This window comes from Sciurus vulgaris (genome assembly GCF_902686455.1).
Source record: "Sciurus vulgaris genome assembly, chromosome: 17".
NCBI classification, from domain to species: domain Eukaryota; kingdom Metazoa; phylum Chordata; class Mammalia; order Rodentia; family Sciuridae; genus Sciurus; species Sciurus vulgaris.
The window spans coordinates 2027359-2040858 of NC_136478.1; the positions used below are offsets into that span (position 1 = coordinate 2027359).

The 13500-nt window shown below is 54.1% G+C and overlaps 1 protein-coding gene across 2 annotated transcripts in view; it reads left to right on the plus strand.

Annotated features, from left to right (window-relative positions):
• The first annotated feature begins 270 nt into the window (after positions 1-270).
• The window catches only part of FBXO31 (F-box protein 31), a 30587-nt gene continuing 17357 nt past the window's right edge, over positions 271-13500 (plus strand). The window contains exon 1 of one of the 2 annotated variants that reach the window (XM_079119621.1): positions 271-675. In XM_079119621.1, coding sequence (XP_078975747.1) covers positions 324-675 — 352 coding nt within the window. In that variant the 5' untranslated portion in view covers positions 271-323. The remainder of the gene's footprint in view (positions 676-13500) is intronic. The other variant, XM_079119620.1, reaches the window with a different exon arrangement.

The window sequence follows — 13500 nt, forward strand, 5'->3', positions numbered from 1 at the left end:
CCGGCCTCTGGGTCCTAGGGTCCCGAGTCGCCGCGGACAGCCCGCCGGCCGGGGTCCCGGGTCGCAAGCTGGGAGGGCTTTCCCGGAGGTGGCCCCAGGCCGCGACACTGCCTGGCCTGCGGCGTGGGCGTGGCCAGGCCGGGGGCGTCGTGCGGCGTGGGCGTGGCCAGATCCGGGCGCGGCCTGCAGCAGGGGCGTGGCTAGGCCCGGGGCGCGGCCTGCAGCAGGGGGCGTGGCCAGGCCCGGGCGCGGCGTGCGGCGGCTCCGGCCGCGCGTGCGCGGAGCGCTGTGCGTGCGTGCGGCCGTCCGTCCTGCGGGCGGGCATGGCGGTGTGCGCTCGGCTGTGCGGCGTGGGCCCGGCGCGCGGATGCCGGCGTCGCCAGCAGCGCCGGGGCCCGGCCGAGACGGCGGCGGCAGACAGCGAGCCCGACACGGACCCCGAGGAGGAGCGTATCGAGGCGGGCGCCGCGCCGCCGACCGGGGCGGGGGGCGGCCCGTGCACGGGCCCCGCGCCTTCGCCCCCGCGCTGCTCGCTGCTGGAGCTGCCGCCCGAGCTGCTGGTGGAGATCTTCGCCTCGCTGCCGGGCACCGACCTGCCCAGCCTGGCCCAGGTCTGCACCAAGTTCCGCCGCATCCTGCACACCGACACCATCTGGAGGCGGCGCTGCCGGGAGGGTGAGCGCCGGGCGGGGTCCCCGGACGGGGCCCGGGGCTAGGGAGGGGGTCCGGGGCGGGGGCTCTGTCGCAGTTTCGAGGTGCCTGGCCGGCGACTGAGGTGCCAGGTGGGGCTGGGAGGCGACAGTGGCGCTGCCCACACTGGGGGCTCAGGGAGGGTTGTGGGTTCCCCCGGCTGCGGGGTTCAGGCCGACGTGAGCTCTACTGGTGTCCTGTCAACAGGGCCCAGGAGGTTCAGAGGGCATAGGCAGCCTCTGTTCCCCCAGGGTCCTGGAGCTTGTAGGGCAGAGCTGAAGGCACCCGAGATCCGGGGCTCCTGCTGGTGATGGGCTGGGCGTGTGCATAAGGCCGCCACCTTGTCCTCAAGCAGGTTGGGCGCATTTTATCAGGGTGCTGGGAAAGAGCGAGGGCAGGGAGCGGCTACTTAAGGTGACAACGTAGAGTTCAAGGCTCGCTGCACTTCAGCCTTAACAGATGTCTGATGTGCTTTCACCTCTCATATTTTGGTTAAAAAAATACAAAAAAACCCCACTTCCCAACGTTGCAGAACAGCAAAAGGGATCAAGTAAGTGCCATCAAGACCTGTACTGTCAAAGACTTAAAATTTTGGAAAGCTTCTCTTTCCATGCATGCATGTAGTCATTGGCGGTTTGGAGTAGGAATCGGTGTCCACAGATAGCATGCGTCACAGCTACAAGCTATATCTTAACAGGCACATTTTGAAGTTTCCCATTTTTCCTTGTCATAAGTAGCGCTTTGACAGTTGCTTTGTGCATTTTATAGAAATTTGGAAGACTTACATGTATATTTCAGCACTTGTGAGGTTATCTTCTTGGAGTGTACTTGCCAAAGTGGAACTGTTGGGTAGCATCGATGAAGGAAATCTTTGCTACACATTACCCAGCTACTTAAGTTTGCACCTCAGGCCTGCAGGAGAAGGCCTCTTCCTCCAAAACCTCCCAGCAGTGGGCAGGTTGTTTTATCTTTGTCGTATAATGTAATGGCCAAGGCTCTGGGTTTAGAGTCAGCCAGTTTGTGCCAGGCTCCATTTATCTGCTGCCAGGTCCTGGAAAGGTTACTGTACCTTCCCAAGTCTGAGTGGAGTATTTGGTGGGAAGTGGCTTTAAGAGAACTGAATAAGATGAAGCACCAAAAACCCTGCCCCTAAATGGTAGCTGTTTGCTATTGATGCTTCCTCCTCGTTTTTGTTGTATCTTTTTCTTGTTTTGTTTTTCTCTTAGGCTGTTTTTGCCCTACACATTTGTAGGAACTGTCATAATAGTCTTTTGTCAACTATGGGCAAGTACAGCATGTTTCTGCATTTAAAAATTTTCTTTTCGTGTTTTTTATGTATATTTTTTTAGTTGGAGGTAGACACAGTACCTTTATTTTTTGTTTTTATGTGGTGCCGAGGATCGAACCCAAGGCCTCACATGTGCCAGGCAAGTGCTCCACCACTGAGTCAAACCCCAGCCCTACATTTTAAAATAGAGGCAAAGGAAGTTCTACTTTTTCTTTCCCCGTGAGCTCTACCTTTTCATTTGCTGAGCTTTATATTTTGTGCACCTGTAACACTCAGATCCGCCAAAAAGATTTCCTTGTGCTTTGAGGCGTTTCTCCATCAGCCAGCCAAGCCTGAGGTGATCTCTGAGGACTTGTCTTTGGGGAACTGCAGGATGTACAGCTCAGCTCTGAGAACAGGATAATCAGTTTTTTTGGTGTAATCAGAAAACTCAGAGACATGCCACAGAATAAACTGAGTTGCAGCCTGGGATAAGTTCTTAGAATTGTTAGTGGAAATGTGCCAGGTGCTGATGAAGACATGGGAGGAAGTTGGGGTCATATGCCCGGGACTCCACAGTCTCCCCTTCCCACTGTGGTGGCTCTGTGGAAGCTTTCTTGGAGCCCCAGGGGCTTGGACCATAGAATCAGAGCATCTCATTTACTCAGGTGACCTGATAACGTAGAAGTCTCATTTTGAGAAATTAAAGATAGAATAACAAACTGGGTGCAGTGGCACCCAGTAGTTTGGGAGGCTGAGGCAGGAAGGTTGCAAGTTCAAGTCCAGTCCAGCATTACAACTCAGTGAGACCCCGTTGCAAAATTAAAAGGGCTGGGGCTATAGCTCAGTAGTAAAGTCTTGGGTTCAGTCTCCAGTACCATTAAAAAAAAAAAATTAGCAGATACTGGATTAAATGAGGAGATAATTTCCTTGAAAAATCTCTCTCCAGGGTCTGGCTAAGTTGCTGAGGCTGACCTAGAACTTGGGATCCTCCTGCCTCCAAAGTAGCTGGGATCAAAGGTGTGTGCCCCACACCCATCTGTCCTTTTTATTTTATTTTTTTAATTTGACTTACAGGTTGTATTCAGGTAGTTTGGTTAGGTTTAATAATTTGCAAAATGTTTCTATAGTTGTTTGTAGACATTTATTTTTTGCCTTCATTTGTAATGACTTTTGCAAATTTTTCAAACTTTAAGCAAAACTTGTGGATTCCAAAATTTGTGTTTGAGTGATGATTTGCCACCTCTTGGTTAGGAGCATGGTGGACAGCTTTGTCTTCAGAGTTCCACCCTGTCATTCTGGCAGCTCTTTTCCACCCCACAGGGTCAGGAACTGGCCAGTTGGCAGTCACACCTGATGCTGTGCATGTCTCATCGAGACAGGCCAGTTGTGTGTGCGACAGGCCTGGTCTGTCTGAGTCCCAAGACTTCGTCTTCCTGGACATTTGGCGGTGGTGGGTGCAGTGAGGCAGGTCAGGGGGAGTCCCGTGGGGTCAGGTGGATGGCAGGGCTGCTCCCAGCCGCAGGGACTAACGACTGGGCTCGTCCCAGCCCAGTGTCCTGGAAGAGCTGTAGTGGTGCCTTCACTTTTTATTCTTTGGGAATGAGTGAGACTGAGTAGTACGTTTACCTGAGAGTGGGAAATGGCACTTCTGCTTGGGTTTCATGTCTTCTGAGGATTTGGGACCATGATTGACTTTCAGTGTGTAGACAAGACACATTGATTTAAGAGCTCTTTATAAAAGGATAAGATGACTTGGGGCCAGGGAGTACACTAGGTACTTGAGATACAGGAGTTACTTGTAATATTTATAATTCAGGGAGAAGCTCAAAATCTCCAGTGTCCCATTAGTGATGGTATGTGGGTTGTTTCCATAGGACCTTGGATCTTGCTGGCCACTTGTTGGCATGAGAAGTGACTCAAGCTAAAATTGCTGTCTGGGCAAGTGGGGGTGGTCATTGGATTAAATATTTCTGGTGGCCTTTCTGTGTGCAGGTGAGAGTCCTGCCATTAAATCAGGTCTGTCCTGGTGCTGGGGCCAGCACGGAGCAAGTAGGGGCTGCTCCCCTGCAAAAGGAACGAAGCCAAGTCCTGCATCCAGGCTGTAGAGAGGTGGTGGTGGTTTTTTTTTTATTTGGTAGTGGAAATTGAGCCCAGGAGCTTTTTACAACTCACCCACATCCCAGCCTTCTTTATTTTTTTTATTTTGAGACAGGGTCTTACTAAGTAGCTGAGGCTGGCCTGGAACCTATGATCCTCCTGCCTCAGCCTCCCTCCTTGGGATCACAGACTTGGCTGTGCGCCTGACCGTAAACAGTTTTTTGATGCGTCATTCACTTGGCTGGTCCTCCTGTGCTGTGTGTGCAGAGTGCCATAAATAAGTGGCTGTTTGTCAGGGAGCCCCAGGCGGGAGCCAGCTGAACATGCTCTGACCTTGCCCTAACCAGGCCTTGCCTGGCTGATGCTTCACCCTTTGGCTGGGGGGTTTTATAAAGAAGCTGATTTTGACAGTTATGAGATACTTTATGAAGTCTGCTCAAGGCTAATGAGTTGAGAAAATTCAGGCCCTCATCTACATCAAAATATCCAAAGAATTGCAAAAGATAGATTTTATGAAGAGGAAACACTCACACATTCATGTTCCCCCTCCACACTGAACCCCTCCCTGATGGTTGGACCCGAGGGTTTCCATTCAGTTTCCTGCCTGCCAGTATCGGGCTTGGCATATAACTCTCCTGTCCCTTCCTTTGATGGCGGTATCTTAATGCACCTGAAATGCTATTTGGAGAACATCTCCATCAGGTCTAAAATTGGTGAATTCATCATAATGAGAATACTCTTTTCTTCCAATGTCTTGATCTTTCTGCAAAAATGGAAATTAAAAACTGATACTTATCAGAGAAAACATAATAACAGGAGGGGTGGTGCAGGGGGAAGAGAAGAATGAAGGAACTTGGGATGGTGTGGAGGAAAATGGGGTGGGACGGGGTGGGGGACGGAAAGACAGTAGACTGAGAGACAGTATCACCCTATGTACATGTATGATTACATGAGTGGTGTGACTACATTGTACAGCCATAGAAGTGAAAAGTTGTGCCCTGTTTGTGTGCAATGAATCAAAATGCTGTCTGTAAAAATTTCTTAAAAAATTAATAAAAAAATTAAAAAATAACAAAAACCCCTGGTACTTAGCCAGGCACAGAGGCGCACCCCTGTGACCCCAGTGACTGCAGAGGCTGAGGGAGGGTTCCAAGTGAGGCCAGCCTGGGCGACTCAGCAGAGACCCTGTCACCATTAAAAACAAACAAGCAAAAGGTGAGGGTGGGACTGCTCCGTTGTAGAGCAGCCCTAGAGTCAATCCTTTAACCTGAAACAAAACAAAGCCTCAAAACTTAATTTTGCAGGCAGAAGAAAATGCTGTTTTGGTTTTTTTTTTTTTTTTTTTTTTTTTTTTTTTAAGGATTTTTTTTTTTTAATTGTTGATAGACCTTTATTTTATTCGATCATTTATACGTGGTGCTGAGGATCGAACCCAGTGCCTGACACGGAGGATGCAAGTGCTCTTCCACAGAGCCATGTCCCCAGCCCTGTTTTGCTTCTTTCTGATTGGCTGATGTGAAGTGTGTGGACTGGTGCTTAAGGCTGAAAGTGGAGGCTCCTCCCTGGAGGAGGTTTTGAAATGGGGTGTAGGGGTCCTAGGGTTCTGTTGAGTGGGTACCTGTTGAGCCAAGGTTCTGGCAGAAGGATCAGCAGCCGTACAAACAGCCTGCCCAGGAAACAGCAGCAGAAGGGCCCGGCCAGTCCTGAAGGGGCAGGAGAGTTCCAGGACTTGAGGGGTCCTTTTCTTGCACTCTGCTGCTTGGAAGGAGGGCCGACTAGTTGGTGCAGGTTGAGTCTCATGTGAGGCTTTGTTGAGAAGCCCTTCATGTAGCAGAGAGGAGAGGTAAAGGGAGCGCTGCTGATGAGGAGGACCTTCGCAAGACTCATTTTTTAAAACTTTAGGAAAGTGAACTATCCCAGGCAGTTGGTGCACACCTGTAATCTCAGCCATTCAGGAGGCTGACGTAGAAGGATCCCAAGTTTGGGGCCAGTCTCAGAAACTTAATAGGCCCTGAGCAACCCAAAATAAAACAAAAAGGGCTGGGGATGTGACTCAGCGATTAAGCACTCCTGGGTTCCATCCCTGGTACCAGAAAGAAAAAGAGAGAGAGAGAGAGAGAGAGAGAGAGAGAGAGAGAGAGAGAGAGAGAGAGAGAAAGGAAAAGAGAAAGGAAAGGGAAGCGAAAGGATGGTAAAAAGAAAGGAAGAAGGGAAGGGAAGGAAGTGAAGTATCCCACTGGCTGGTGAGGCTGAGACTGGTCGATCCCAAGTTCAAGGCCAGCCTGGGCAACTCAGCAAGCGCCTGCCTAGCTTGCTGGAGGCCCTGGGTTCCATTGCCAGCACAAGAGTTAGAAAGTGTGCCTGCCTGGCAGGCTTGAGTGGAGGTTGTTCCTCACCACGTGTGAGTGGTCAGACGCTGGTGACTTGCCAGGGGTGGACTGACTGGCCAAGGCCTGGGCACAGCTGTTCCTCCTGCTTATGCGGTTGGGAAAGGGGTTATGTAATGCCTGGGTGTCTTTCTGGCTGAAAAGGGCATCATGGAGCCATGGAGAAGTGCAAGTGTCCTCTCCAGACGCGTATCTGCCCTGGCCTTCCTCCCATTTTAGGGGCTGCTTGGGTTGGGCCTAGTGAGTCAGCCTCCACTGACAGAAACTGGCCCCCAGTGATGGAGGAGGGGAGCCAGGACTTAGCTGGACCGCTGCTGGCATGGGGTCCAAAACCGGAGAATGGTGCCAGGCCCGATGATTCCAGAGTCGGGGAATTGGCAGATGGGCAGAGGGCTTCCCCAGGTGCAGGAGGGAGGGGTGTCCCGGGGCTGACCAGCAGGCCTCAGCCAGGGTTGGGTGGTGGGCGAGAAGGAGCCTTGTGCACAGGGCAGCTTGCTAGCATTCCAGACATTCCAGATGCTTCATGGGATGTCTGGGGGCCTCTCTAGGTTTGGGATTTGCATTCTTTTGCAAGAGTGTTTTTCCAGATCTGCTGTATGTATTTATTTATATTTGGTACCGGGGATTGAACCCAGGGGCTCTTAACCACTGAGCCACATCACCACCCCTTTTTGTATTTTATTTAGAGACAGGGTCTTGCCAAGTTGCTGAGGCTGGCTTTGAACTTGGGATCCTCCTGCCTCAGCCTCCCAAGCCATTGGGATTACAGGCATGCACCACTGTGCCTGGCTGTGTTATTTATTTGAAAGCAACAGGTACTCCGTTCGTTATGGTGAAGACACAACACTGGGACAAGGGCTCAGGGCTGTCGCTCTGGCCTCCCTATCTGCTGTGCACAGGAGGAAGCTCAGAGACATGACTCCTGGAGAGGCTGGAGCAGACAGGGGAGGGGCTGACTGGAAGGGATGGACCAGACTGCGGTGCCGACCTGGCTGGCCAGGGAGGCAGTGTCCAGAGCTCAGGCCCCAAGGGCCAGTCCTGAGAAGAGGCAGAGCCAGGGATAGTTAACTTGGCCAGATTTTGTCCCTCTTGGCAAAACATTTTCAAAATAGATATCTTTTAAAATTTTTCTTGTTTTTCACTACCAGGGTTTGAACCATTGGTTCAGGGGTTAACCACTGAGCCATATCCCCAGCCTTTTTTATTTTTTGAGACAGGATCTCACAAAGTTGCTGAGTCTGATTTTGAATTCATGATCCTCCTGCCTCAGCCTCCTGAGCTGCTTGGGATTACGGGCATGGCTCCCACACCCAGCTTCAAAGTAGATTTTTGGTAGATTTCTGGATGGAGTATATTTTTTTCCCTTTGATTTTTTTCCCCCAGTGCTGGGGACCAAACCCATGGTCTTGTGCATGTTGGGCGAGTGCTGTACCGCTGAGCCACATCCCCAGCCCACCCTTTTTTGGTCTTATTTTTGGCTAGTGTGTTTGAAGTGGCGGTTTAATTTTCTTCCTGGGTAAAGAACATGGCGTTCACTGTGTTACCTGTCTCGGGTGTGCTGCTGGGCTTCGTGTCCCCACCACTGTGCGGCCATCACCAGGACCCTGTGTACAACTTGCTGACCTCCCCAGTGGACCCTGACTGCCTTGTCTTCCCTCAGCCCCTTCCCCATGCTGCTGTTTGTGCTCGTGGCTTCCTGGGGGCTTGGAATCTGTGGGATCCTGTGTCGTTAGTCCTCCGGGAGTGGGTTTTGTGGCGCCCTGCGCACCCCGCGGGGCCTTGCAGTGCGCAGCAGCTTTCCTTCCTGAGGCTGTGCCTCAGTGGGGAGTGCTCAGCCCCCAGCACCACAGGAGAGCAAGACTGGAACCGAGGTACCATGACGTGGAAGAATCTCCTTCAGCCCAGTGGCCTCGTGCTCCTTTTCCAGTCAGTGTGGCTGGGCTGTCTGGGCCGGCTGCTTGAGCATGCGTGTGCAGAAGCTCCTGGAGACCTGCTTCCAGGTGGGGTGTCGCCAGAAGCAGAGTAGCAGGAGCCAGCGGATCCTGCTTAGCCTTGGGGAGCGGCCTGCTTTCCTGGGGCTGCTGCTCGGCAGCTCTCTGCCTCCCTCCCTCTCCTCCTCCCTCCCCAGCTGTTGCTGCTCTCTTGGGAGTAGATACTCCTCAGAGGGACTTCTGGAAGCCATGGGAAAGGGTTAAAGAACTTGTTGGATTGGCAGCCGTGGCAGTAAAGCTGCAGCATGGGAGGCGACCGACCTGGTCGTCTGGGGCACCATCAGGTGAGGGTAGTTGGTGCTCGTCAGATTCTCTGGAAGGATGTGGGGCTGCTGGCAAGTCCACTGCCTGGAAGCTGTCCTAAGTGCACCTCCCTCGGTGGCTCCTGGTTTGTAGAACAGCAGCAGGGTGTGCCACTACTCAGTAGGTTTTTCCATTCTGTAGGACTGTCGGGTCAAGGTGACGTGTTCTTCTCTGGTGGGTCTATGGTGGCCTTTTGCCAAGGTCAGGAAAACCCAGGAAGGACTGCCATTCTGTTAGCATACTCCATGGTTTTGCTTTTCTTTTGATTTTTAATGGGGTTCGTGGATGTTTTGTTGAGTCAAGTTCATGTCCTTCTTGATATTAGCAATGCTGTTTGTTGATGTACTGTGTGGAGATCAGTGGTGACCTTGGACTCTGATGATGTGGTCATCCTAGCTAACAACCTTGGAATCTTGTAGAAGCCCAGGCTGCTAATGCAGGGCAGTGCACAGTATATTGCACTGGTTGGCAGGCGCAGTGTGTATTGGAGTCAGGTGGACAGGTGGCCAGCCTTCTTCAGTCGGAGCAGAGAAACTGCCTGAGGAGCGGTACCGATGCTTGCCCAGGGCTGGCCTTTGACTGGGGGCACTGTAAAAAAAAAAGGGCACAAGAGAGGGTGGGGTTCAGGGTTTGGTCTAGCCCCGCTGCTTGCTGGCTTGTTTAGATTTTGGGGGTGCTTCACCACTGTGCCACACCCCAGCCCGCTCTGATTTTTACTTTGAGACAGCCTCACTAGGTGGCTGGGGGCCGCGAGCTTGTGCTCCTCCCTAGTGGCTGGGGTACAGGCCTGGGCGCTGGCATGGGCTGGGCCCTGCTGTCCTACAGGCACTGAGATCAGCCTGCCGGGCTGTGATACGCCGCAGGGTGAGAGTATGGGGAGGGTCTGCTGGCCGCCCTGACAGCGCGGCAGTGTTCACCTCTGGCCATGCCGAACGGAAACGCCCTGGAGCGCTGGCCTGCTCATGTGCTGACCTTTTGACGTAGTCTTTGGGCAGGGGATGGACGACACCTGTCGATGGAGAGGTGGATGGAGAGCTGCAGCGACTGGAGGGCCAGTGGTCACCCTGGGCTTCCAGGGTGCAAACCTGGGGTGGGTGGCTTGTCCAGGGGCAGCGGTGGACCCCATCCTTCCAGGGTGGCCGCTGCAGGTGTTCTCCCAGACCCAGGCCCACAGGCCACGTTAGTTGCGGTTCCTCCTCAGCAGGGGGAGCATAGGCGTTTCTGTCTGCTGGTGAGCGTGCTGGGGGATCTCTGAGGTCAGGAGCGTCTTCTGTCTGCTCTCCTGTGCTGGGCGTGCTGGTGGAGGCCCCGCAGGTGGACAGCAGCTGGTGCCTCTCAGGGCCCAGGCTCCTCCTGGGGCCACCGGCTGTGATCCGCCCCTCTTAGCTCCCTGCCCTTTGTAGCCGAAGACGACTTCCTGCTGGTGCTGGGGGCTTCCCCTCATCAGTCTCCCCCTCGCTGACCTGGGGAAATTGTCCCCTCTGTCCTCCCCGTGGTGTGCTGGCACCTGTACAGCCAGGGTTTTCTCTTGGCCTTTTAAGTCCTCCACGTAGATGTTTTGGAGGTCCCCACAGCGCACCCCTCTGCCTCAGGGTGTATTCCCTCTCCCTGCAGAGGTGACTGTCACCTCTGCTCGCAGTGCCTCTGCAGCTCTGTCTCCAGGGTGACTTCCACTAAGGAGGACCCGTTTGCTGGGCTCCTGGTTCCAGCTGCGGGCGCAGGAGGGCTTCCTGTGCCTGTGGGGCCAGAACCAGCGCATGCCGGCTCTGCAGCGGCGGGGTTCCGGCCATCCAGAATGCCCAGCTCCCTGGCACCCATGCTGCTGGACCTGCCCGCCCTGCTGCTCGCGTGCCCAGGCCCTGCTCACTGCCCTCGCTGCTGAGGAGTGTTGGAGAATGAGGAGTCTTTGTTTCTTGTGTTTAATTTCCCCCCGAGTTCTGTTTTTTTCAGAGAACATCAAGAAAAACTACCAAGTGGGGCAGAAGGTCCCCGATGCTCCAGCTTCCCCGCTGGCATCTTGCACGTGAATCAAGAGCCTCCACGGCCTGTCACTAACTTAGCTCATGCTCTGTTTAGGTGTTCTTTGTCCTCGCCTTGTCCTGGTCCATCTTCTGTTGCTGAGGACACAAGATCACAGAGTGGGCGCGTTGGTTCTGGGTCACCTGCTGTTCAGGGTGGAGAGGCCACATCAGGCAGGGGTCCTCTTGCCTGCAGAGCTCTGAAGTGCACAGGTGTCACCTGGCAACAGGTTCAGGAACCTGGCTCTGCTGGCGGATGCACTCGAGGTAACGCAGTCATCAGGAGCAGACTGATCCTCTTGAGAGAGTGGATCCCTGATCGCCTCTTCATGCTTCCACCTCATAGCGCTCTTTTTAAAAAGCTCATTTAGTCGTAGGTGGACGCATGCCTTTGCTTGATTTATTCTTCGTGGTGCTGAGGGTGGAACCCATCGCCTCACGCTGCCTGGCGAACACTCACCACTGAGCCACAGCCCAGCCCCACCTCTTAGCACTCTTAACAGGGCTAGACTTCAACAAGTGCAGAGGACAAGCCGTACTCGGCCACAGTGTCCCCTCGGGTCCACCCAGACCCCATGATGGCCGTTGTCTCGTCCCCGTGGGCTCCCCTGGGTGACGGCCTCTGACTCCCGGGTCTCTGACTGCAGCAGTGTCTGGAGGGCTGCTTGGGCGCTCTGCAGGACGTCCCTCAGCTGGGTCTGCTCATCCTCCTTGTGGCTGGACGGGTGGTGGACCCGGGAGCCAGGACCACCGACGCCTTGCAGCGGGCAGGAGGGGCTGCCTAGCCACGCACGGCCCTGTGCGCTGTGAGTGCTCAGGAGGTGGAAGGCTGCCTCCGTCCGCCTCAGCCTGCACCCGACTTCGCTTCGTGCTTCTAGCGAACTTCACCAACTGGGGAATGAATCTTCCTCAGAAGTTTGGAGAAGTTGCTAGGAGACTCCTTGCTGGAGCAGGGCAGCGGTGGCCGAGGGCGGCGGTGTGCACCTGTCCTGTGCAGCCTGCTGAAGTGCAGACTCTGACCCAGTGGTTTGGGCGGGCACCGCCTTGTCTGGGGAGGCCGCACTGCACTCGGGGCAGGCAGTTCTCAGGAAGGCACCAGACATTTACACACTGGACTCGAGCTTATGACCCTCTCCTCCTGTGTCACTTTTCAGGTGAGCTTTGTGAGGTGCTGGGTGCTGGGTGTATGGAGTGGTTTCTGAAGTCTGGTTTGTTTCTGTGTGGGGCGGCAGAAGTGCTCGCTGAAGCAGTGGGTGTTGGTCTGGGAGGTCCATCAGTGAGCGCCTGGAGCAGCTTGTGGCCCTGCGGGGCCTTCTGGTGCCCCCTGTGCTTACACACTCAGGCCTGACCCTGGGCTTGGTGCCCCAGGTGACCCCAGCCTGCCTCTTTGCTTTGGTTACTTTGTGCCGCGTTTGAATATCACCTTTCAGGCAGCTGGTTTTCTTCCCCGTCTTTGCCTCTAGGGGGACGAGAGTGATTACTTTTACTCAGATCAGCTGTTACTGAGTTAGGGTCGCTTCCCAGCTTATCTCCGAGAGCAGTGACGGTTCAGTGAGTAAAACCAGAACTCCAGCCCTGGGTGTTGTGCGGCTCCAGCATGGTGGCATCTAGACATGGGTCCAGGGACAAAGGAGGCAGGGGTGTAAGTGCATGAAGACCTTTGCGTCGTGTGGAAAGGTCACGAGGCAGCTGACGATGGCACATTGTCACTGTGAGTTCCATCAAGTGCCTTCCTGGGCTGCGGTGGACCCCTTGAGTAGCCGTCACTGTCCTGGGTGTGGTCAGTCCTTGCCTGAAACAGTGGTGCTGTGGGGTGATTATGGGGTCATGTGATGGGAATTTTGTTTTTGCTGTGCTGGGAATCACAGCATGGGGTGTGCTAGGGGAGCACCCTACCACTGAGCTGCACCCCAGCCTGTGATAAGAAAATCGTGTTTAATTTGCAAAGTTAACTGAATTATGTTAGTGGTCAGGTTTCCTCTCTGAGGTTAGCTGGGTTTTATATGTCACATCTGATGTTAACACTTGAGTAAAGGGCTGCAGCCTAGGGTAGCATGTCCCTCAGTCCAGCAAGCAGGCTTTTAGATGTTCCCAGCTGCTGGGGCACCCTCATATTGGCGACCTTGGGCTCTGGGCCTTGGTACGTTCCAGCCAGCCTGGGCAGTCTCACTGACAGGTCCTCTGGTGCCCTGGATCTGACTGGAGTGAGCCCGACCTGTCCGTGCCTTGCTGTGCCTCTCTGACAGTGCACATGCACGCCTGCACCTTCTGATACCTCGGGGCAGAGGCACCTGTGTACCAGAGGAAGGCCCCCTTGGAGCTGCCAGAGGGTTCCTGGCTTCTCCTGAAGGTCAGGACCAAGCACCTTGGTCACATTGCTGCCTCTCTGCCTGTCCTTCTTGGCAGACGCTATAGGAACATCTTGATTCCAGCGATCAATTGGAAGAACAGATTGTGTAGTATCAGCATATTTGAAACACCATGTCACTGAGGCCCAGGGACTCAGTGGCTGCTGGCCCCACTGTGGCCCCAGGCCTGCCCTCTGCCCCACTCCTCCTCCCGAGAGGGTTTGCCACAGTGTTCTTGGCCCTCTAGTTAGAATTTGCCGGCTGTAGGATTGCAGGGGACTTATAGATGCCCTAGGCAGATCCCCTTAGGATGGAAAGTGAGAGCTGTTCCTCTCTCCACTTGAGGTGCAGCCACACGTTTTAGAGGTCGTCTCTTTAGCTCATGCAGCAGTGGTT